General features: G+C 41.8%; 1 protein-coding gene across 1 annotated transcript in view; it reads right to left on the bottom strand.

Moving 5' to 3' along the window:
* Positions 1-25979, bottom strand: part of AHI1 (Abelson helper integration site 1) — a 658331-nt gene that overhangs the window by 62006 nt on the left and 570346 nt on the right. The window contains exons 22-23 of the mRNA XM_053710899.1: positions 864-1026; positions 644-738 (exon numbers count right to left, since the gene is read on the bottom strand). Of these exons, the coding sequence (XP_053566874.1) occupies positions 644-738; positions 864-1026 (258 nt within the window). The remainder of the gene's footprint in view (positions 1-643; positions 739-863; positions 1027-25979) is intronic.

Raw genomic sequence — 25979 nt, 5'->3', positions numbered from 1 at the left:
GTTAAACACACAGTAGAGTAGAGTCAATAGTCGTAAAATGACATGCTCTAATGGATTAGAGCATGTCATTTTTTGACTCATGGCCCTTTAACTCCACCTAAGGTCCTTAGAGACCTCTGCAGCACTAAGGCCTCATCTCCTGAAAAAGGAGAACAAGGTCAAAATAGATTAATCTTTTTGGGGGTATGTATTAAACTCCAATGACACCTATGATATGGGGTGTTGAGGGGTCAAATTAAAACAGTCAACTTGGGCTCATAAATACTGAAGAAGATTCCTTAGTCTGTGTGAGTAGGACTATAAAAATAAACTTACTAATGGTAAATTTGCCATGTCCTACACATAACACATAGAAACACATGGAAGACAAAATCCTTTGGTTGTTTTATAGGATTATTTGCTAGGCCTCAAACAATATGGATGACACAAATATGGGTGACAAATAGAAGATTAAATTTCAGCTGGGAATAAATGTACAATCAAGAAACTGAGTCTTTCCAAATTCTAGAATTGCTGTTCAGAACACAAGTTTATTATTGATACGTCTGCTCTTTGTTGTAAAGTTCCTGTTTTAATGACAATATCCTGTGCAAGTAAAAAAAACAAAAGCTGCAAGTGGCTTTATAATTTAGTTATTAATTACCCCAGGAAGTCTTTTGGGGGTCTCTTCTATATCATAATACTCCTTGTGCACAAGAGCTGAAGTTTCTGCTGAAGACTGACTTTCCTCAAGTTGAGCTGAAAATGAAAACAACAGAGTTAGGAACAGTTCTTAATTACAATTATTTTAGCTACTTCTGTAAATACAATCGGTTAAACCCACATTAGCCTACATTAGAAAGATATATAAGCTTAGTACTTACTTTCAGTAGCCACATAATTTGCTGGAAAATAGCCTTGTTGTCCATTTGCTAGACAGCCAAACCACCAATTGTCATTATCTTTGTACAACACATGGATAATGTCACTGCGCTGAATGGTTAGCTCATCTGATCGGTGTGCTGTGTAGTCATACAGAGCCACAACCTAGAAGAGAGATAAGACCACCGCAGCTTTATCACATCAATGCCACAAAGAAACCCCTCTGAATTTACTTCCTCTCAGAGAAAAGCATCTGAAACCAAAGTTATATACCTTGGTAAGAGCTGAGGCTTTGCAAAATTTTGCTAAAGGGATCAAGGTGGTGGGAACAGGAGAAGCTTGATAAAGCACTGTGGGAAATGTTAGTAATGGCTTTACACAGTTATCACACCAGGACTAGTTTCCAAAGCAGCAGCTGTTAATTTATTGATTTCTGTGAAAAACAAAATCTTATACAATACACTGACTTTTTGCAATGTTCTCATACCACAGATTAGCACTCATATAGCTTGACAACCAACAACCACACAATTAATTGCCATTAAAATTATGTGATTAAAGGGACATGCTAGAGTGAAAATAAATTACTTAATTTAATTAAAGCAGTTTTATTTAAAAAAATATATATATTTCTATCAATGTGTGTTTAACCCGGCAAAGCATTTAAATACATAGTCAAATTTATGTTCCTGTATCACTGCAGCTGATACAGCTGGTGGGCCAATCAGATGCATATCGTCTAATCTCTGACTGTATATCCTCATGTGGAGAATAAAAGGGATGTTCCAGGGGTGTAAACTTTACTATGTGCTTGGCCAGGTGTGTTTTACAAATATATACTGTAGTACTGATACATAGATCATGTGATACCTAGATGTTTTTAAAATGTCTATATTCAGATCAATCAGATTTAACTACACAGACAAGTAAATCACACTAACAAACTTCTCAAACAGTGGGATCCTCACTCAAAGGGGCCAATTTATCACGGCCCGAATGGGGCCATATAACCCTGTTTCGCCGGAAACAAGAGTTAAGAAACAGCGGTCTTAAGACCGCTGCTCCTTAACTCGTCCGCTGCCTCTGAGGCTGCTGACATCAATCCGCCCGATCTCATATGATCGGGTTGATTGACACCCCCGGCTAGCGAATCTGCAGGGGGCGACATTGCACACCTGAACTGCTTGTGCAATGATAAAATCCGCTGTAACGATCATAACCGCCAGACATCAATAAATATGATGTCTGCATTTATCAATGTCTGGCCGACATGATCGCTACAGCGGATCATGTCCACCAGACACTTGATAAATCGGTCCCAAAGTCTGTGGAGTGTTGCTGTAAACCACAACAGTGTGCAAAACAGAAGTTTGTTTCCATAATAACATTTTAGAGTTGCCATTGTTTGCAGTGAATAAGCAAAGCAAGTGTATTCGAATCAGCTATTATAATTATTACTAAAATAAGCTGATGTAGAGCACAAAAAACTGTTGATACTATGGGGCCTATTTATCAAGCTCCGTATGGAGCTTGATGCCCCGTGTTTCTGAAGAGCCTTCAGTCTAAAGACCGCTGCTCCATAACCTGTCCACCTGCTCTGAGACGACGGACAGACATCGCCGGAAATTAACCCGATCCAATACAATCGGGTTGATTGACACCCCTGCTAGCGGCCGATTGCCCGCGAATCTGCAGGGGGCGGTATTGCACCAGCAGTTCACAAGAACTGCTGGTGCAATGATAAATGCCGACAGCGTATGCTGTCAGCATTTATCGATGTGCAGCGGACATGATCAGCAATATCGGATCATGTCTGCTCGCACTTTCTTAAATAGGCCCCTATAGCAGTATTGATGGACAAAGCGTAAAGCAACATTGCATTTTGGCCTCAGCGTGTAGTCTCACTTAATTTATTTAACCTACTCATATTTTTAAAGGCTCATCATTACTTGGTGAGAGTCCATGAGGTAGAGGCACAAACATACCTAAATACCAGAGCTCTAATCACTCCCACTCTCCCATAATCCCTCAATCATACACATCCTCTGCCCCGTTACCACTTTCTGTTGGGGTACCGCAAGGCTCTGTCCTTGGTCCCCTTCTCTTCTCAATCTACACATCATCTTTAGGTTCCTTAATAAAGTCCCATAGGTTTTAATATCATTTGTATATCGATGACACCAAAATCTACCTCTCTGCACCAGACCTATCTTCTTCCTTGCAAACCCGTGTCACTAACTGTCTTTCTCATATCTCATCTTGGATGTACTCTCACTACCTTAAGCTAAATCTCTCCAAAACTGAACTCCTTATTTTCCCCCCTTCTTCAAAAATCTCCACCCCCAACTTCTCTATAACTGTTGATAACGCCATCATTACCCCTACCCCACATGCTCGATGTCTTGGAGTCACACTTGACTCAGATCTTTCTTTCACTCCTCACATTCAGTCCTTGGTTAAAACCTGCAGCTTCCACCTTAAAAATATCTCTAAAATTAGACATTTCCTTTCACAAGACACAACTAAGATTCTAATCCACTCTCTAATCCTTTCCCGCCTCGAATACTACAACTCCATCCTCTCTGGTCTCCCTAGCTGCCGCCTAGCTCCTTTACAATCCATAATAAATGCCTCTGCCACGCTCATCTTCCTTCCACGTCGCTCTTCATCTGCTGCACCTCTCTGCCAATCCCTTCACTGGCTTCCTCTTGCCTCCAGGCTTAAACACAAAATTCTCACTCTGACATACAAAGCCCTCAACTGCACTGCTCCCCCCTACATCTCAGACCTTGTATCCAGCTACTCTCCCTCCCGACCCATTCACTCTGCCCTCCTCTCCTCCTCTCTTGTTACCTCCTCACATTCCCATTTACAAGACTTCTCCAGACTGGCTCCCATCTTGTGAAACTCTCTACCTCGCTCCACAAGACTCTCCCCTAGTTTTGAAAGCTTCAAGCGCTCCCTTAAGACTGTACTATTCAGGGATGCATACAACCTACACTAACCTTTCCTTACTCCACTGCTATCCCCTCAAACCCCTTAGCATGTAAGCCTATGAGCCCAGCTTTTTGTAGATCACCCGCATAAGAGCCAATTACAACAGTGCAACTCTCAGCAGGGACCTCTACCCATTTGACCCCCTATAAATGTTACCTTGTATACCGCCTATGCTTAAAGCGATGCAGAATCTGTTGGCGCTCTACAAATACCTCATAATAATAATAATAATAATAATGGCTAAATAGAGGAGGAAACCACACAAGCTGAAAAGGACAAAGTGGGGCAAATTAAGTGCAAAAGAAAGTTCATCTGCAAACTTTAAAGAAAAAGAAGGATGATGTGTGCAAACTCTCACCATTATAAATGTATTATTTTCTATAAAAGCCTTCAAGCTTCTATCCATAGGTTCACTGAATAAGGTAGTATCCTCTAAGGGAATGGTAGTCAACCAAGCAAGACAAGAAATTGATCCATCCACTTTAGGAACTTTTTCCCACACCTCCAGGGAAGAGGGAACATGGCTTTAAATTTGCAGACAGAATAACAAAATGTATGCTTACCTGATACATTTCTTTCTTTCCAGGCATGGAGAGTCCACAACGTCATTTTAATTACTAGTGGGATATTCAACTCCTGGCCAGCAGGAGGAGGCAAGGAGCACCCCAGCAAAGCTGTTAAGTGTAACTTCCCTTACCCATAATCCCCCGTCATTCAGCCCAAGGAAAATTGAAAAAGAAGAAACACAAGGGTGTAAAGGTGCCTGAGGTTTATACAAAAAAACTGCTGAATTATAATTAAAAAGAGGGTGGAGTCGTGGACTCATGCCCAGAAAGAAAGAAATTGATCAGGTAAGCATAAATTTTGTTTTCTTTTCTATGGCATGAAGAGTTTACAACGTCATTCCAATTACTAGTGGGAACCAATACCCAAGCTAGAGGACATGGAATGAACAGGGAGGGAGAACAAGGCAGGAGGACCTAAACAGAAGTCACCACTGCTTGAAGAACCTTTCTCCCAAAAGAGGCCTCAGCTGAGGCAAAAGTATCAAATTTGTAGATTTTGGAAAAAGTATGCAGAAAGGACCATGTTGCCGCCTTGCAAATCTGTTCCACAGAAGCTTCATTTTTTAAAGCCCAAGAAGAGGAGACAGCCCTAGTGGAATGAGCTGTAATTCTCTCAGGAGGCTGCTGTCCAGCAGTCTCATAAGCAAAACGAATCATACTTCTCAATCAGAGGGAAAGAGTAGTAGAAGTGGCCTTCTGACTGTTACGTTTTCCAGAGAAAACAAACAGGGCAGAAGATTGCCGAAAATCTTTAGTAGCTTGTAAGTAAAATTTGAGAGCACACACAACATCCAAGTTATGCAAAAGACGTTTCTTATGAGAAGGATTAGGACGAAAAGAAGGAACAACAATTTCCCGATTAATGTTTTAATCCGACACCACATTAAGGAGAAAACCCAATTTAGTACGAAGGACCGCCTTATCTGCATGAAAGATAAGGTACGGGGAATCACACTGCAGAGCTGAAAGCTCAGAAACTCTGCAAGCGGAAGAAATAGCAAGGAGAAACAAAACCTTCCAAGATAACAATTTTATATCAACAACATGCATCGACTCAAACAGGGCCTGCTGCAAAAGTTTAAGAACTAGGTTAAGGCTCCAGGGAGGAGCAACAGGTTTAAACACAGGCCTGATTCTGACCAGGGCCTGAACAAAAGCTTGAACATCTGGTAAGTCTGCCAGACGTTTGTGCAAAAGGATAGACAATGCAGAAATCTGACCCTTCAGAGTACAGAATGACAAAACTTTCTCCAGGCCATCCTGAAGAAAAGATAAAATACGGGGACTCCTCACTCGGCTCCAGGAGAAACCCTTAGATTCGCACCAATAAAGATATTTACGCCATACCTTATGGTAAATCTTGCGAGTAACAGGTTTGCGAGCCTGAAGCATAGTATCAATGACCGCTTCAGAAAAACCACGTCTAGACAGAACTAGGCGTTCAATTTCCAAGCAGTCAGCTTCAGAGAATCCAGGTTTGGATGGAGGAATGGACCCTGAATTAGAAGGTCCTTCCTCAGATGTAACTTCCAAGGTGGTAGAGATGACATCCTTTCCAGATCCGCTAACCAGATCCTGCGAGGCCATGCAGAAGCTATTAGAATTACCGATGCTCTCTCCTGTTTGATACGAGCAATGACTCATGGAGAGCAAACGGAGGAAACAGATATGCCAGAGAGATGATCCAAGGAACCGCTAGAGCATCTATCAGAGCGTCCTGAGGATCTCAAGACCTTGAACCGTACTTAGGAACCTTGGCGTTTTGACGGGATGCCATCAGATCCAACTCTGGAACCCCCCACCTGAGGGTTATCTGAGAGAACACTCCCCGGGATGAAAAGTCTGTCTGCTCAGAAAATCCGCCTCCCAGTTGTCTACTCCTGGAATGTGAATAGCAGATAGGAGACAGTCATGAGCTTCCGCTTACTGCAGAATGCGAGTCACCTCCTTCATAGCCAAGGAACTCAGTGTTCTTCCCTGGTGGTTGATGTAAGCCCCTGAAGTGATGTTGTCCAACTGAAATCTGATAAACCGGACTAAAGATAATTGAGGCAAGCTACCATTGCTCTTAACTCCATGATGTTTATGGGGAAAGAAGACTCCTCCTGAGTCCACAGGCCCTGAGCTTTTAGAGAGCCCCAAACTGTTCCCCAAACTGCTCCCCAGCCTAATAGGCTGGCATCCATAGTCACATTTACCAAGAAGGGTCTTAGGAAGCAAGTGCCCTGAGCCAGGTTTTCCTGAGAAATCCACAAAGAGAGAGAATCTTTTGTTAAGGGATCCAGATCTATCCTCTGCGATAAATCTGAATGGTCTCCGTTCCACTGACTGAGCATGCATAATTGCAGAGGTCTCAGATGGAACCGAGCAAAAGGAATGGAAGCCACCATCAGAACAATCACCTCCATGCATTGAGCCACTGATGGACGAATAGCAGACTGGAGAGAAAGGCAAGAGGCAAGAAGTTTTGATTTTCTGACGTCCGTCAGGAAACTCTTCATGGACAGGGAATCTATGATTGTCCCTAGGAAATACACTCTTGTAGCTGGGACTAAAGAACTCTTTCCCAGATTCACTTTGCACCCATGGGAACATCTGGGAACATCTCTGTATGAGATTTTGCTAGTAGAAAAGATGACGCCTGAACCAAGATGTCGTCTAGCTAAGGCGCCACAGCAATTCCCTGGGATCTGATCACAGCCAATAGAGCTCCCAGAACCCTTGTGAATATTCTGGGAGCCGTGGCAAAACCAAACAAAAGTGCAACAAATTGGAAATGCTTGTCCAGAAAGGCAAACCTTAGAAACTGGTGATGATCCCTGTGAATGGGGTCTATAGTTGTCATGATCACATTGCTTACATCACATATTGCCAAATATGATAACATAATTGCAATAGTTTTTTAGAAGCTATTAAGCTTTTTCTGTATTGGACATTTTTTGCGGCGTTTTTTCGTAATATACGCCCCCTTTGCAAATGAAAAATGTGTTTAGCCAATAACGCCTCTCCACTGAGATTTATTTGAGCACGGATGGTGTAGTCCACTAGCCGATCCGTAACAAATTAATCCAATCATTTGCCCATACGTCACTGCGTCATCTAAGGCACGTCTTACCTATAACCTATCACGAAAGGACTTAGATATACACATACTGCAATGTTATGTCTATAGCGTCTTTCCCAAGGCAACGTCTTAGTTTTATTAACAATCTTAAAATTTCTATTGCATCCTTTATAGGACGTCAGACCTTAACATATTTGGAATGTTTTATGTGCAAAACATCTTGGGTACCTCCAGAATTATTGTTACGCTCATAGCGTTTTTTTTTTATCAATGCAGCCACACGCCTCAGTAAGTACCATATAATATTGCCATACCAAATATACTTAATATATTATACTATTTCTTAGTGTGAATATTTTACAAGTAAATTTGTTTTTGTTAATATGAACTTTATTATTCTAATATGATTTTTATTTAGATATATAGGTGTATTTATACTCTTAGAAGAATACTTTAGAAATTCCCACTGTGAACAAATATATATAAAACTCTAGAAAGGGCTCTTTGTTAAATAACCATTGATTTGATTTATTTACATATACAGGGAGTGCAGAATTATTAGGCAAATGAGTATTTTGACCACATCATCCTCTTTATGCATGTTGTCTTACTCCAAGCTGTATAGGCTCGAAAGCCTACTACCAATTAAGCATATTAGGTGATGTGCATCTCTGTAATGAGAAGGGGTGTGGTCTAATGATATCAACACCCTATATCCGGTGTGCATAATTATTAGGCAACTTCCTTTCCTTTGGCAAAATAGGTCAAAAGAAGGACTTGACAGGCTCAGAAAAGTCAAAAATAGTGAGATATCTTGCAGAGGGATGCAGCACTCTTAAAATTGCAAAGCTTCTGAAGCGTGATCATCGAACAATCAAGCGTTTCATTCAAAATAGTCAACAGGGTCGCAAGAAGCGTGTGGAAAAGCCAAGGCGCAAAATAACTGCCCATGAACTGAGAAAAGTCAAGCGTGAAGTTGCCAAGATGCCACTTGCCACCAGTTTGGCCATATTTCAAAGCTGCAACATCACTGGAGTGCCCAAAAGCACAAGGTGTGCAATACTCAGAGACATGGCCAAGGTAAGAAAGGCTGAAAGACGACCACCACTGAACAAGACACACAAGCTGAAACGTCAAGACTGGGCCAAGAAATATCTCAAGACTGATTTTTATAAGGTTTTATGGACTGATGAAATGAGAGTGAGTCTTGATGGGCCAGATGGATGGGCCCGTGGCTGGATTGGTAAAGGGCAGAGAGCTCCAGTCCGACTCAGACGCCAGCAAGGTGGAGGTGGAGTACTGGTTTGGGCTGGTATCATCAAAGATGAGCTTGTGGGGCCTTTTCGGGTTGAGGATGGAGTCAAGCTCAACTCCCAGTCCTACTGCCAGTTTCTGGAAGACACCTTCTTCAAGCAGTGGTACAGGAAGAAGTCTGCATCCTTCAAGAAAAACATGATTTTCATGCAGGACAATGCTCCATCACACGCGTCCAAGCACTCCACAGCGTGGCTGGCAAGAAAGGCTATAAAAGAAGAAAATCTTATGACATGGCCTCCTTGTTCACCTGATCTGAACCCCATTGAGAACCTGTGGTCCATCATCAAATGTGAGATTTACAAGGAGGGAAAACAGTACACCTCTCTGAACAGTGTCTGGGAGGCTGTGGTTGCTGCTGCACGCAATGTTGATGGTGAACAGATCAAAACACTGACAGAATCCATGGATGGCAGGCTTTTGAGTGTCCTTGCAAAGAAAGGTGGCTATATTGGTCACTGATTTGTTTTTGTTTTGTTTTTGAATGTCAGAAATGTATATTTGTGAATGTTGAGATGTTATATTGGTTTCACTGGTAAAAATAAATAATTGAAATGGGTATATATTTGTTTTTTGTTAAGTTGCCTAATAATTATGCACAGTAATAAGTCACCTGCACACACAGATATCCCCCTAAAATAGCTATAACTAAAAACAAACTAAAAACTACTTCCAAAACTATTCAGCTTTGATATTAATGAGTTTTTTGGGTTCATTGAGAACATGGTTGTTGTTCAATAATAAAATTAATCCTCAAAAATACAACTTGCCTAATAATTCTGCACTCCCTGTATGTGTATATGCATTTGACACTTTGTGTTGTTTCCTATGTGATCTACATGGATTGTTTATGCCGGTTACTATGAGACATTTAATTGTTTAACACACCTCCTTTCAGGTGCTGCTTGTGTATATGATTTGTTTGTTGGTATATATGGCAAGTATTTTTTACTTTTTTGTATTAAGCCTTATGAAACAGTCATGGACTGAGAAACGCGTTGCTTGTTTTTATTTGATTTTAATAAAGTACGTTTTTATACTTACTTCTTGCCTGTATACCATTTTTCACATTCCTCTTCACCATACACCTGAGAATTGGCGATACCTATGCTGGGAGCTATTGAAATTGGAGCCATCCTGGAAGTCAGTCTGCTGGGTGACTGTTAGATCCCAGCTTGCTTCTTTTGCACCAAGAGAGGTGCTTCACTAAATGTGAGTGTAATTCTTCTCTTATATATTATCTCACAAGAATAAATACAGTGCTAGGCCATGTGGTGCTTCTGTTCCACTATATCCTCTACAGATTGTTGTTTTGATCTACTATAAACCTGATATTTGGTGCGTCTTACACTATGATACCGCAACCTGAACCATTATAGTTTGAGCTACACTGGAGGCCAGTCTGCTGGGCGACTGTTAGATTCCAGCCTGCTCTAATTGCACCAAGAGGGGTGCTTCACCAAATGTGAGTGCAAATTTCTTATATATCATCTCACAACAGTATATACAGTACTAGGCCATGTGGCGCTTCTGTTTCTTTGTATTGTCTACAGATTGCTGATTTGGGATCTTGGCCTTGGCTCCGACTAAAGAAAGCTGCCTGGACCTGGGATTAATATTTTATTTTTGGGTTTATTTTATCACACCCTTACCTTCCAATATATGGAACTTGAACATCTTTATTTAATTATTTTCTCATATTTAGTAACTTGCAAATTGTATTTAGTTGTCTATTTAATTTGGATTCTTTGCTACAGAATGTTATAATATTTATATCACTGATTTTCATTAGCCCAAGGGCGCCCCCTATTTATTTTCTCTAGTAGAAAAGATGACGCCTGAACCAAGATGTCGTTTAGCTAAGGCGCCACAGCAATTCCCTGGGATCTAATCACAACCAATAGAGCTCCCAGAACCTTTGTGAATATTCTGGAAGCCGTGGCAAAACCAAACGGAAGTGCAGCAAATTGGAAATGCTTGTCCAGAAAGGCAAACCTTAGAAACTAGTGATGATCCCTGTGAATGGGGTCTATAGTTGTCATGAACTTACCACCCTGAAACAATGGAAGAATGGAACGAATAGTTTCCATCATGAAGGACGGGACCCTGAGGAATTTGTTGAGGCACTTTAAGTCTAGGATTGGACAGAAAGTTTCCTCTTTTTTGGGAACCACAAATAGATTTGAATAGAATCCTAGACCTTGTTCCTCTAGCAGGACTGGTACAATAACTCCCAGGGAGGAAAGGTCCTCTACGCAATTTAAGAAGGCCTCCCTCTTTCCAGGTTTGAGGATAGTCTTGATAGAAGAAATCTGCCCTTTGGAGGGCAAGATTTGAATCCTATTTTGTAACCCTGGGATACTATGTCTACAGCCCATGGATCTGGGACATCGCGTATCCAAACCTGGCGAAACAAGGGAAGTCTGCCCCCCACCTGATCCAAAATTGGATCGGGGGCGGATCCTTCATGCTGATTTAGAGTCAGTGGAAGGTTTCTTGTTTTGTTTTCCCTTATTCCAAGGCTCGCTGGACTTCCAAGAGGACTTGAATTGGTCTGGTTTGGAAGAAGAAGAGGAAGACTTCTGTCCCTTAAAGTTGTGAAAGGAAAGAAAATTAAAAGTCTTACAACCCTTAGGTCTATTCTTCTTGTCCTGAGGTAGGAAAGATCCCTTTCCACCCGTAATCTCTGAAATGATTTCCGCCATACCAGGACCGAATAGAGTTTTACCTTTATAAGGTAAAGCCAAAAGCTTGGCCTTGGAAGATACATCAGCCGACCAAGATTTTAACCACAGAGCTCTACGAGCTAAGACAGTGAAGCTAGACATCTTAGCTCTCAGTCTAATTACCTGCATGTTTTCATCGCAGATAGGGCATTGCACCAATAAGATGCTGCTCCCGCAACCGTAGCAACACTCGCCGCAGGTTGCCACTGTAATCCTTGATGGATGTACATCTTCTTTATGTAAGCCTCCAGCTTCTTATCCATTGGATCCTTATAGGAATGGTAGTTCTCTTAGCTAGAGTGGAGATAGCAAATTCTACTTTAGGTACAGTGCCATGAGTCACAAATGGAGTCAGCAACAGGGAACATCTTTTTAAAAACAGGCGAAGGGAAAAAAGGAACCCCTGGCTTATCCCATTCCTTAACTATAATTTCAAACATCTTGTCTGGAACAGGAAAGAGGGAGAATCATAAACTCTGTTAAGGTTAGAAGACTTTTTAGGGTTGACAGCAACCGAAGGTTTAGAGTCATCTAAGGTAGCTAGAACCTCCTTCATTAGTAACCAGAGATGTTCAGGCTTAAATATGAAATTAACTTCTTCAGATTCACAAGATTTTCTCCCATAGTCTCAGAGTCTGAGATTTCACCTTCAGAAGCTACTGAAGTATCCTCCTCCTCAGACATCTGTAAAAAAGGTTGACCAGAGCAGAAACCTTGCTAGCAGAAATGTTTAGATTTCCTCTTATGCTTACCCGAAGTAGGGAAAGCAGACAAAGCCGCAGATACTGCAGAAGTAATCTGAGCGGCAAAATCCCCAGATAAATAAACCCCCTCAGGAGGTTTAGAGGACACAGAAGGCACAGTATGAGAAACAACTAAGGCTTGTGACATTTGAGGAGAAAGCTGAGGCATGTCATGCACAGCATTATCCTGAGAGACACTTGGCTCAGAAGGGAGTAACTTTTCTTTAAATTTTTATATAAACATGAGGAACAGAATTGCATAGGAAGGACAATTTGGGCCTCTAAACAAAGTAAACATTTATCCACGGAATTAGATTGATCCTGTTTTGAGTCCATAGCTACAGAATCAGATCCCACTAAAAAAAGGACAAATTATAATGAAGAGAATGATAATAATTTTAACCCCAAAAAACAATAATGCCCCAAATTTTTAGCAGACTTTATTCACTAAACATACAGCTCAAAATAAAAAAGTCCCTTAAGAAGCAACCTCACACTGCCTGAGACTCCTACCTCAACCGGATTGATTATCCCACTAATAAGAGGAAGCGAGACTCTCCAGGATAGATCTTCTCCTCTTAAAGCAGACGATCGTGAGAAAAGCCGCAAGCCGACACAGAGAGACAAACGAAGCTCCGCTCCGTAATTTTGGAAATGCGGACGTCAAGTGAGCGTCAAGCAAAAGTGAAACTGTGCCACTAGTAAAAGCGTGTGAAACACAAACGACTCAATAAAACAATTTGAGTATGCAAAATTATCCTCATAAACTATATTCTGCTTATTCTAGACAGAGCTAGGCCTTCAATCCGACATCACCTTTCCACTAATAAGCTCTACACTATAAGGGGGAAGTAAAAATCCCTTAGGTCCCTTGAGCTAAGCGAACTCTCCATTAACCCCTTAAAATTCTCACTGTGTGTGTACTATCAATGTATAACCTTTTAACACAAAAAGTGACAACAATGCTGCCCAAATTGTACTCTTAACATATAAGGATAACTATGTCCCAGAAAACACAATTTATGCTTACCTGATAAATTTATTTCTCTTGTGGTGTATCCAGTCCACGGATCATCCATTACTTGTGGGATATTCTCATTCCCAACAGGATGTTGCAATAGGACACCCACAGCAGAGCTGTAATATAGCTCCTCCCCTAACTGTCATAGCTAGTAATTCGACCGAAAACAAGCCGAGAAAGGAGGAACCATAGGGTGCAGTGGTTACTGTAGTTTAAATTTAAAAATTACCTGCCTTAAAATGACAGGGCGGGCCGTGGACTGGATACACCACAAGAGAAATAAATTTATCAGGTAAGCATAAATTGTGTTTTCTCTTGTAAGGTGTATCCAGTCCACGGATCATCCATTACTTGTGGGATACCAATACCAAAGCTAAAGTACACGGATGAAGGGAGGGACAAGGCAGGAACTTAAATGGAAGGAACCACTGCCCGTAAAACCTTTCTCCCAAATATAGCCTCTGAAGAAGCAAAAGTATCAAATTTGTAAAATTTTGAAAAAATATGAAGCGAAGACCAAGTCGTCGCCTTGTAAATCTGATCAAAAGAAGCCTCATTTTTAAAGGCCCAAGTGGAAGCCACAGCTCTAGTGGAATGAGCTGTAATCCTTTCAGGAGGTTGCTGTCCAGCAGTCTCATAGGCTAAGCGGATTAAGCTTCTTAGTCAAAAAGAAAAAGAGCTTGCCGAAGCCTTTTGACCTCTCCTCTGTCCAGAGTAGACAACAAACAAAGCAGATGTTTGAAGAAAATCTTTAGTAGCTTGTAAGTAAAACTTTAAAGCACGGACCACGTCCAAATTGTGTAACACAAGGATGGAACAACAATCTCTTGATTGATATTCTTGTTAGATACCACCTTAGGTAAGAACCCAGGTTTGGTACGCAGGACTACCTTATCCGTATGAAAAATCAGATAAGGAGAATCACATTGTAAGGCAGATAGCTCAGAGACTCTACGAGCCGAGGAAATAGCTACCAAAAAAATAACTTTCCAAGATAAAAGCTTGATATCTATGGAATGAAGAGGTTCAAACGGAACTCCTTGAAGAACCTTAAGAACCAAGTTTAAGCTCCATGGTGGAGCAACAGGTTTAAACACAGGCTTGATTCTAACTAAAGCCTGACAAAATGCCTGAACGTCTGGAACATCTGCCAGACGCTTAACTAGCTGACAATCCTTTTTCCAAACCTTCTTGGAGAAAAGATAATATCCTAGCAATCCTGACCTTACTCCATGAGTAACCCTTGGATTCACACCAATAAAGATATCTACGCCATACCTTATGGTAAATTTTCCTGGTGACAGGCTTTCGTGCCTGTCTTAAGGTATCAATAACTGACTCGGAGAAGCCACGCTTTGATAAAATCAAGCGTTCAATCTCCAGGCAGTCAGCCTCAGAGAAATTAGATTTGGATGGTTGAAAGGACCCTAAAGTAGAAGGTCCTGTTTCAGAGGTAGAGACCATGGTGGAAAGGATGACATGTCCACTAGATCTGCATACCAGGTCCTGCGTGGCCACGCAGGTGCTATCAGAATCACCGATGCTCTCTCCTGCTTGATCTTGGCAATAAGTCGAGGGAGCAGAGGAAACGGTGGAAACACATAAGCCAGGTTGAAAGACCAGGGCGCTGCTAGAGCATCTATCAGTGTCGCCTTGGGATCCCTGGACCTGGATGCGTAACACAGAAGCTTGGCGTTCTGGCGAGACGCCATGAGATCCAGTTCTGGTTTGCCCCAACGATGAATCAGTTGTGCAAATGCCTCCGGATGGAGTTCCCACTCTCCCGGATGAAAAGTCTGTCGACTTAGAAAATCCGCCTCCCAGTGCTCTACACCTGGGATATGGATAGCTGATAGGTGGCAAGAGTGAATCTCTGCCCAGCGAATTATTTTTGAAACTTCTAACATCTCTAGGGAACTTCTCGTTCCCCCTTGATGGTTGATGTAAGCTACAGTCGTGATGTTGTCCGACTGAAATCTAATGTACCTCAGAGTTGCTAACTGAGGCCAAGCCTGAAGAGCCTTGAATATCGCTCTTAGTTCCAGAATATTTAATGGAAGGAGAGACTCCTCCTGAGTCCACGATCCCTGAGCCTTCAGGGAGTTCCAGACTGCACCCCAACCTAGAAGGCTGGCATCTGTCGTAACAATTGTCCAATCTGGCCTGCGAAAGGTCATACCTTTGGACAGATGGACCAGAGATAGCCACCAGAGAAGAGAATCCCTGGTCTCTTGGTCCAGATTCAGTTGAGGGGACAAATCTGTATAATCCCCGCTCCACTGACTGAGCATGCATAGTTGCAGCGGTCTGAGATGTAAGCGTGCAAACGGCACTATGTCCATTGCCGCTACCATTAAGCCGATTACTTCCATACACTGAACCACCGAAGGGCGCGGAATGGAATGAAGAACCCGGCAGGAATTTAAAAGCTTTGATAACCTGGACTCCGTCAGGTGAATTTTCATTTCTACAGAATCTATCAGAGTCCCTAGAAAGGAAACTCTTGTGAGTGGGGATAGAGAACTCTTTTCCTCGTTCACTTTCCACCCATGCGACCACAGAAATGCCAGTACTACGTCCGTATGAGACTTGGCAATTTGGAAGTTTGACGCCTGTATCAGGATGTCGTCTAAATAAGGGGCTACTGCTATGCCCCGCGGCCTTAGGACCGCCATAAGTGACCCTAGAACCTTTGTAAAGATTCTTGGGGCTGTAGCTAATCCCAACGGAAGAGCTACAACTGGTAATGCCTGTCTTAAAAGGCAAACCTGAGAAACCGATGATCATCTTTGTGTATCGGAATGTGAAGATAAGCATCCTTTAGATCCACTGTAGTCATATATTGACCCTCCTGGATCAGTGGTAGGATGGTACGAATAGTTTCCATCTTGAACGATGGAACTTTGAGGAATTTGTTTAAGATCTATAGATCCAAAAATGGTCTGAAGGTTCCCTCTTTTTTGGGAACCACAAACAGATTTGAGTAAAAACCCTGTCCCTGTTCCTCCTTTGGAACTGGATGGATCACTCCCATAACTAGGAGGACTCGTACACAGTGTAAGAATGCCTCTCTCTTTATCTGGTGTGCAGAGAATTGTGAAAGGTGAATTCTCCCTTTTGGAGGGGAAGCTTTGAAGTCCAGAAGATATCCCTGGGATATATTTTTCAACGCCCAGAGATCCTGAACATCTCTTGCCCACGCCTGGGCAAAGAGTGAAAGTCTGCCCCTCACTAGATCCGTTCCCGGATAGGGGGCCGTTCCTTCATGCTGTCTTAGAGTCAGCAGCAGGCTTTTTTACCTGCTTACCTTTTTTCCATGTCAGGTTTGGTCTCCAGACCGTCTTGGATTGAGCAAAAGTTCCCTCTTGTTTATTATTAGAGGAAGTTGATGCCGCACCTGCCTTGAAGTTTTGAAAGGCACGAAAATTAGACTGTTTGGCCCTAGATTTGGACCTGTCCTGAGGAAGGGCATGACCTTTTCCTCCAGTGATATCAGCAATAATCTCCTTCAACCAGGCCTGAATAGGGTCTGCCCCTTGAAGGGAATGTTAAGTAGCTTAGATTTTGAAGTCACGTCAGCTGACCATGATCTAAGCCATAGCGCTCTGCGCACCTGTATAGCATAACCAGAATTCTTAGCGGTTAGTTTAGTCAAATGAATAATGGCATCAGAATAAAAGAATTGGCTAGCTTAAGTGCTCTAAGTTTGCCAAGTATGTCATCCAATGGAGTCGCTACCTGTAAAGCCTCTTCCAGAAACTCAAACCAGTACGCTGCAGCAGCAGTGACAGGGGCAATGCATGCAAGGGGCTGTAGGATAAAACCTTGTTGAATAAATATTTTCTTAAGGTAACCTCTAATTTTTTATCCATTGGATCTAAAAAAAAAAAGCACAACTGTCCTCGACAGGGATAGTAGTACGCTTTACTAGAGTAGAAACTGCTCCCTCCACCTTAGGGACTGTCTGCCATAAGTCCCATGGGGTGGCGTCTATTGGAAACATTTTTCTAAAAATAGGAGGGGAAGAGAACGGCACACCTGGTCTATCCCATTACTTATTAATAATTTCTGTAAACCTTTTAGGTATTTGGAAAAACATCAGTACACACCGGCACTGCAAAGTATTTATCCAGTCTACACAATTTCTCTGGCACTGCAATGGTATCACAGTCATTCAGAGCAGCTAAAACCTCCCTAAGCAACACGCAGAGGTGTTCAAGCTTAAATTTAAATGTAGAAATATTAGAATCAGGTATCTTTCCTGAGTCATTAACATCACCCACTGACTGAAGCTCTCTTTCCTCAGCTTCTGCATATTGTGAGGCAGTATCAGACATGGTTCTTAAAGGGTCAGTATGCTCTGCATTTTGTCTCACCCCAGAGCTATCTCGCTTACCTCAGGTTCAGGTAGTCTGGCTAATACCGCTGACAGTGTATTATCCATGACTGCCGCCATGTCTTGTAAAGTAAACGCTATGGGCGCCCTAGATGTACTTGGCGCCATTTGAGCGTGAGTCCCTTAAGCGGGAGTCAAAGGGTCTGACACGTGGGGAAAGTTAGTCGGCATAACTTCCCCCTCGTCAGATTCCTCTGGTGATACATTTTTTAAAGACAGAAAATGATCTTTATTGCATAAAATGAAATCAGTACATTTGGTACACATTCTAAGAGGGGGTTCCACCATAGCTTTTAAACATAATAAACAAGGAGTTTCTTCTATGTCAGACATGTTTATACAGAATAGCAATGAGACTAGCAAGCTTGGAAAACACTTTAAATCAAGTTAACAAGCAAATATAAAAAATGGTACTGTGCCTTTAAGAGAAACAAATTTTGTCAGAATTTGAAAAACAGTGAAAAAAAGCAGTAAATCAAACGAAATTTTTACAAAGTGTATAATAGGCTAACAGAGCATTGCACCCACTTGCAAATGGATGATGAACCCCTTAGTTAAAAAAACAGATCAAAAATATGAAATAGACGTTTAACAGTCACAACCAACTGCCACAGCAAGCTGTGGCCCACCTTCCCCAATAAACGACTTTGGAAAGCCTTTGGAAAGCCTTTGGGCCCTTTAGAGATGTCCTTTAGCATTCAGAGGGCCTTTGAGGGAAGCTGGATGTCACAGTTTGTAATTTTAACTGCACCAACTGTAACTTTTATACTACAACAGTGGAAATTGTTTCTAGTCAAAATTTAAGCCAGCCATGTGGAAAAAACTAGGCCCCAATAAAGTTTTATCACCAAAGCATATATAAAAACGATTAAACATGCCAGCAAACGTTTTATATTGTAAATATCATCAGGGTATTACCCCTGGGAGTAAGCATGATACCAGTCGTTATTAAATCACTGTATTCAGGCTTAACTTACATTAATCCGGTATCAGCAGCATTTTCTAGTGTTTTCCATCTCTAGAAAAAATTATAACTGCACATACCTGATAGCAGAATAAACTGCACGCCATTCTCTCGCTGAAGTTACCTCATCTGTGTAATCCCCTCAGACATATGTGAGAATAGCAATGGATCTTAGTTACAACCTGCTAAGATCATAGAAACCTCAGGCAGATTCTTCTTCTATTTACTGCCTGAGATAAAATAGCACAACTCCGGTACTATTTAAAAATAACAAACTTTTGATTGAAGAAAATAAACTAGCTATATTTAACCACTCTCTCCTACAACGTCCTTGCTTGTTGAGAGTTGCAAGAGAATGACTGGCTATGACAGCTATATTACAGCTCTGCTGTGGGTGTCCTCTTGCAACTTCCTGTTGGGAATGAGAATATCCCACAAGTAATGGATGATCCCTGGACTGGATACACCTTACAAGAGAAAATATGCACTTGAGGTATAACTTTAAAAGTGCTGACCTTCAGTACCTAGAAGGCAAAGGACACTTACCTGTGGATCCAGCTGCAGGGCAGATAACAGCTACTAAGGTGTGACTGGTACTCTACTCCCTGTCAGGGACCTGTAGTAAAAGAAAGGACAGAGTCACCAACCCTAGCTTTCTGTAAAGGGGCAGCAAAAGTGTCAGAAGTAAAGCAAAGACCACCTCACCGAATTCTAACTGCTAAAAGATACCACTACTCTTACTAAAGAGATTGACGTGGACACAGATAGACCCCAATCCTTGCTTGCAGGGAAAAGTATCCAAAAAAAGAATTAAATATCTTCAGACATCAACTTCGCACATCCTCCATTGACAGAGGCAAAGAGAATGACTGGGGATTACGGGTAAGGGAAGTTACACTTAAAGGAACATTATACACTCATGTTTTCTTTGCATAAATGTTTTATATATGATCTATTTATATAGCCCATAAAGGTTTTTTTTTTAAAGTTTTTTTTATAGTTTTGCTTATTTTTTTAATAACATTGCTCTGATTTTCAGACTCCTAACAAAGCCCCAAAGTTTTAGGAGAATACCGTCAGATACCTACTCCAGCTTGCTCCTGTTTGTGTAAAGAGTCTTTTCATATGCAAAAGAAGGGGGAGGGGAAGTGTCTTATTTGCCACTTGCAGTGGGCTTTCCAGCTGCCTTTTCAACAGAGCTAAACTGAGAGCTTCTAAGTAAGTTTTTAAACAGTTTTATACTGGATTTTTTATCAGTATCTGTGCATCTTATTCTTTATAGTAGTGTCTATTAGATGCAGTTATATGAAAATTGGTGTATACTGTCCCTTTAACAGCTTTGCTGGGGTGCTTTTTGCCTCCTCCTGCTGGTCAGGAGTTGAATATCCCACTAGTAATTAAAATGATGTTGTGGACTCTCCATGCCATAGGAAAGAAAAAGGATATACCTGGTTTATTCTATTTGTTAGCACTCTACCTTCCTGTTACCTGATTCAATCACTGAGCTAGTGACTGTTTAGGAGCCAACTTAAAAAAAATGTTAATCTATTTAACAGAAAGGCTTGTCAAGAGTTGGAGAATCGTCCACCTTCAAAGCACTTAACACCTCCCGTAATAATGCATGAATATGCCACATCTTCTGCCATAGCTTTAGGGGGTCCTGAATCCCTGATAACCCATCCTCAGAAGAATCATGTTCTAAATTACCTTGGTTTTTTGTTGCAGGGTATTTAGGGCCAGATTATGAGTGGAGCACAACTGATAACAAAATTTATGCTTACTTGAAAAATGTCTTTCTTTCCGGATATGGAGTCCATGACGTCATTAAATTACTAGTGGGAATATCACTCCTGGCCAGCAGGAGGAGGCAAAGAGCACCACAGCAAAGCTGTTAAGTGTTACTCCCCTACCCATAATCCCCAGTCATTCGACCGAAGGGAAATGGAAAAAGAATAACACAAAGGTGTAGAGGTGCCTGAGGTTTAGTAAAAAATAACTGTCTTAATAAAGGGTGGGGTCATGGACTCTCCACATCCAGAAAGAAATTTATCAGGTAAGCATAAATTTAGTTTTCTTTCCTAAGATATGGAGAGTGCACAACGTCATTCAATTACTAGTGGGAACAAATACCCAAGCAGAGGACACAGAATGAACAGAGAGGGAGAACAAGACAGGCAGACCTAAACAGAAGGCACCACCGCTTGAAGAACCTTTCTCCCAAAAGAGGCCTCAGCTGAGGCAAAAGTATCAAATTTGGAAAATTTGGAAAAAGAATGCAGAGAGGACCAAGTTGCAGCCTTGCAAATCTGTTCCACAGAAGCTTTATTTTTGAAATCCCAAGAAGAGGAGACAGCCCTAGTGGAATGAGCTGTAATTCTCTTAGGAGGCTGCTGTCCAGCAGTCTCATAAGCAAAATGAATCATAATTCTCAACCAGAGGGAAAGAGAAGTAGAAGTAGCCTTCTGACCCTTACGCTTTCCTTAGAAACAAACAAACAGGGCAGAAGACTGGCGAAAATCCTTAGTCGCCTGTAGGTAGAATTTTAGAGCACGCACAACATCCAAGTTGTGCAACAGACGTTCTTTATGAGAAGGAGGATTAGAACATAGAGAAGGAACAACAATTTCCTGATTAATATTTCTATCCAAAACCACTTTAGTAAGAAACCCCAATTTAGTACGAAGAACAGCCTTATCCGCATGAAAGATATGGTAAGGTGAATCACACTGCAAAGCCGAGAGTTCCAAAACTCTCCAAGCAGAAGAGATAGCAATAAGAAACAAAACCTTCCAAGATAGCAACTTAATATCTGTGGAATGCATTGGCTCAAACGGAGCCTGCTGCAAAACTTTAAGAACAAGATTAAGGTTTCAAGGAGGAGCAACAGGTTTATACACAGGCCTGATTCTGACCAGAGCCTGACAAAAAGATTGAACATCTGGCACATCCGCCAGACGCTTGTGTAACAAAATAGATAATGCAGAAATCTGACCTTTCAGAGAACTGACTGACAACCCTTTCTCCAGACCTTCCTGGAGAAAAGATAAAATTCTAGGAATCCTGACCCTACTCCAAGAGTAGCCCTTAGATTCACACCAAAAAAGGTATTTACGCCATACCTTATGGTAAATTTTTCGAGTAACAGGCTTGCGAGCCTGGATCATGGTCTCAATGACCGACTCAGAAAATCCCCGCCTAGACAGAACTAAGCGTTCAATATAAGCTTCAGAGAAACGAGATTTGTATGGAGGAATGGACCCTGAGTTAGAAGGTCCTTCCTCAGAGGCAACCTCCAAGGGGGCCGAGATGACATCTTCACTAGGTCTGCATACCAGATCCTGCAAGGCCATGCAGGAGCTATTAGAATTACCGATGCTCTCTCTTGTTTGATACGAGCAATAACTTGTGGAAGGAGCGCAAATGGAGGAAACAGGCATGCTAGACCGAAATCCCAAGGAACCACCAGAGCATCTATCAGAGCGGCCTGATGATTTCTTGACTTTGAACTGTACCTTGGAAGCTTGGCTTGATGTAAGCCACTGAGGTGATGTTGTTCGACTGAAACCAGATAAACCGGGCTAAAGACAATTGAGTCCAAGCCATCAGAGCATTGTAAATTGCTCTCAACTCCAAGATGATTATTGGTAGAGAAGACTCCTCCCGAGTCCATAGTCCCTGCGCGTCTAACGAGTCTCAGACTGCTCCCCAGCCTAGCAGGCTGGCATCCGTGGTCACAATCACCCTGGATGGTCTCCGGTAGCATGTGTCCTGAGATAGATGCTCATGAGCAAACCACCACGGGAGAGAGTCTCTTGTCGACTGGTCTAGATCTATCCTCTGAGACAGATCCGAATGGTCTCCGTTCCATTGTCTGAGCATGCATAACCACAGAGCTCTCAAATGGAATCAAGCAAAGGGAATGATAACCATAGAAATGACCATCAGACCAATTACCTCCATACATTGAGCTACTGACGGCCAAACAGTAGACTGAAGAGAGAGGAAATAGTCTTGGATTTTCTGACCTCTGTCAGAAACATTTTCATAGATAGGGAATCTATTAAGGTTCCTAAGAAAACCACCCTTGTAGCTGGAACAAGGGAACTCAGATTCACTTTCCATCCGTGGGAATGTAGAAAAGACAACAAGATCTCTGTATGACAGTTTTCTTGTTGAAAAGATGGCGCCTGAACCAATATGTCGTCCAGTTAGGGCGCCACTGCAATTCCCTGAGACCTGATCACTGTCAAGAGAGCCCCCAGAACCATTGAGAAAATTCTGGGAGCTGTGGCAAGGCCAAAAGGAAGAGCCACAAACTGAAAGTGTTTGTCTAGAAAGGTGAATCTCAGGAACTTGTGATGATCCCTGTGGATGGAAACATAAATATATGCATCCTTCAGGTCTATGGTCATCATGAACTGACTTTCTTGGACCAAATGAAGAATGGAACGAATGGTTTCCATTTTGAATGACGGTACCCTGAGAAACTTGTTGGGACACTTTAGGTCTAAAATGAGTCAAAAGGTTCCCTCCATTTTGGGAACCACAAACAGATTTGAATAGAATCCTAGACCCTGTTTCCTTACTGGAGATGGAACAATGGAGGAAAGGTCCTGAATGCCAAAATCTGCAGGCAAATAAACTCCTCCAGGAGGCTGAGAGGAACTGCAGGGCACTGTATGTGACACCATAGAGGCTTGGGACGTTTGAGGAGAAAGCTGTGGCATTGCCTGAACAGCATCATCCTAAGAGACATTGGGCTCAGAGGGCAACAATTTATCTTTAAATTGAAGTGTTCTAGCTAAGCATGCAGCACAGAGTTGCATAGGCAAAACAATGTGTGCCTCAAGGCATAACAAGCATTTGTCAAAAGACACAGAGTCTTGGCCCATAAACCAATCAGGCCCCCTACACCTCAGACAGGCTGAGGTGCCTTACCGTACAACTTATACACAATTTGGCTGCCAGAAGTCTCTAAAACGATCATTTAGTAGATCGACACTGAAGTGACTGAAATTCAATGACGCCGCTCCGCTCCGTGAATATCCGACAGCAGAGAGAAGTCACATGACCGGCAGAGAGAGGAAACTATGCAGCAAGTAAAAGGCACCCATTTCCCTCTGCCTACAACACCGGAGCTTAATTTACACAAACGCTCAAGCAGTCTGTCAGTTAGCCTGTTCAAAGAAAACCAACTGAAAAATTTTAAGTTTATACATAAATCCCTGTATAAAACATAAACCACACACATACTAATAAACGGCCAGATTACGAGTTTTGCGTTATGAGTGGCTTGGTAATAACTTGCAAGTTATTTCCACCGCTCACCTTTAATAGCGCTGCTATTACAGGTTTTCCAAAAACCTGCGTTAGCGGTCAATATGGCAGCGTTTAGCTCCATACCGCACACAAATACCAGCGTTGCTTTGAGCTGGTTTTATGTGCTCGTGCACGATTTCCCCATAGACATCAGTGGGGAGCAGTGGCGTCACTAGGGGGGGGCGGGGGGGGGCGGGCCGCACCCGGGTGACACCCTCCAGGGGGTGACACCAAAAAAAAAATTTTTTTTTTTTTTTTTTTTTTAATTTTATTGAAATTCAAAGAAATACAATGTTGAGATGCATAGATTATTTTATTAGAGGCTGGCATTTGTGAACATTAGTGGGAATGGGGAAGTTGTAGACACACAATTTTTTTGCCCCTTGAGCCAGTGCTGCAATTTCAACAAATAGTTTTCCCGGCTGCTTTTGCTTGTTTGTACTTTGCTCCTCCCCTGCCCAATTTCACTATGAATGTTGTGGGTGTGCCGTGGGGCTTGCAAAGTTGCGCTGCTAGCCTAAACCTGCCTGCCTATCTGTGCTCACTGCTCAGTGACATGCGGCCCAGGGCTGTGCACTGACAGACTTGGAACAGAGTCAGAGAGCAGAATTTTCATAGTTTGTGCGCCTAAACCTTTTCTTCAGTGATTTATTTTAGAGTGCTCTGTTTATCTTTCATTTGATGTTCTGCTGAGCCAGGGAGCAGCTCTAGGCATGAGCTTCATAATTAATGCAGTGCAGTTTACATATTTTGTATGTGTGTGTCTGAGTTTTTGTGTGTGTGTTTTTGTGTGTGTGTCTGAGTGTGTTTCCGAGTGTTTGTGTGTGCATCTAAGTATGTTTTTAAGTGTGTCTGAGTGTTTGTATGTGTGTTTGCCTGTGTTTTTGTGTGTGTCTGCTTTCTGTGGGGGGGGGGGTGACACCATGACTTACCGCACCGGGTGACACCAACCCTAGTGACGCCACTGGTGGGGAGAGCCGGCTAAAAAAAAGCCTAACATCTGCAATAAAGGAGCGTAAAGCTCTGTAACGCAGCCCCATTGATTCCTATGGGGAAAGAACATTTATGTTAAGACCTAACACCCTAACATAAACCCTGAGTCTAAACACCCCTAATCTGCTGCCCCTGACATCGCTGCCACCTACATTACACTTATTAACCCCTAATCTGCCGCCCCCAATGTCGCCGCCACCTACATTACAGTTATTAACCCCTACTCTGCCGCCCCCAACGTCACCGCCGCCACTATAGTAAAGTTATTAACCCCTAAACCTCTGGCCTCCCACATCACTAACACTAAATAAATATATTAACCCCTAAACCTAACCCTAAGTCTAACCCTAACACCCCTAACTTTAATATAATTAAAATAAATCTAAATAAAACTTACAATTATTACCTAAATAATTCCTGTTTAAAACTAAATACTTACCTGTAAAATAAACCCTAAGCTAGCTACAATATGACTAATAGTTACATTGTAGCTATCTTAGGTTTTCATTTTATTTCACAGGTAAGTTTGTATTTATTTTAACTAGGTAGACTAGTTAGTAAATAGTTATTAACTATTTACTAACTACCTAGTTAAAATAACTACCAATTTACCTGTAAAATAAAACCTAACCTGAGTTACACTAACACCTAACATTACACTAAAATTAAATAAATTACATTAATTAAATTAGAAAAAAAAATAAACACTAAATTACACAAAATAAAAAATAAATTATCAAATATTTAAACTAATTACACCTAATTTAATAGCCTTATCAAAATAAAAAAGCCCCCCCAAAATAAAAAAAACCCTAGCCTACACTAAACTGCCAATAGTCCTTAAAAGGGCCTTTTGCGGGGCATTGCCCCAAAGAAATCAGCTCTTTTACCTGTAAAAAAAATTACAAACAACCCCCCCAACAGTAAAACCCACCACCCACACAACCAAACCCCCCAAATAAAATCCTATCTAAAAAACCTAAGCTCCCCATTACCCTGAAAAGGGTATTTGGAT

The sequence above is a fragment of the Bombina bombina genome, chromosome 4 (assembly GCF_027579735.1).
Source record: "Bombina bombina isolate aBomBom1 chromosome 4, aBomBom1.pri, whole genome shotgun sequence".
Classification (NCBI taxonomy): domain Eukaryota; kingdom Metazoa; phylum Chordata; class Amphibia; order Anura; family Bombinatoridae; genus Bombina; species Bombina bombina.
The sequence above is the reverse complement of the archived record's forward strand: the minus strand, read 5'-3'. Positions and strand labels throughout refer to the sequence as shown.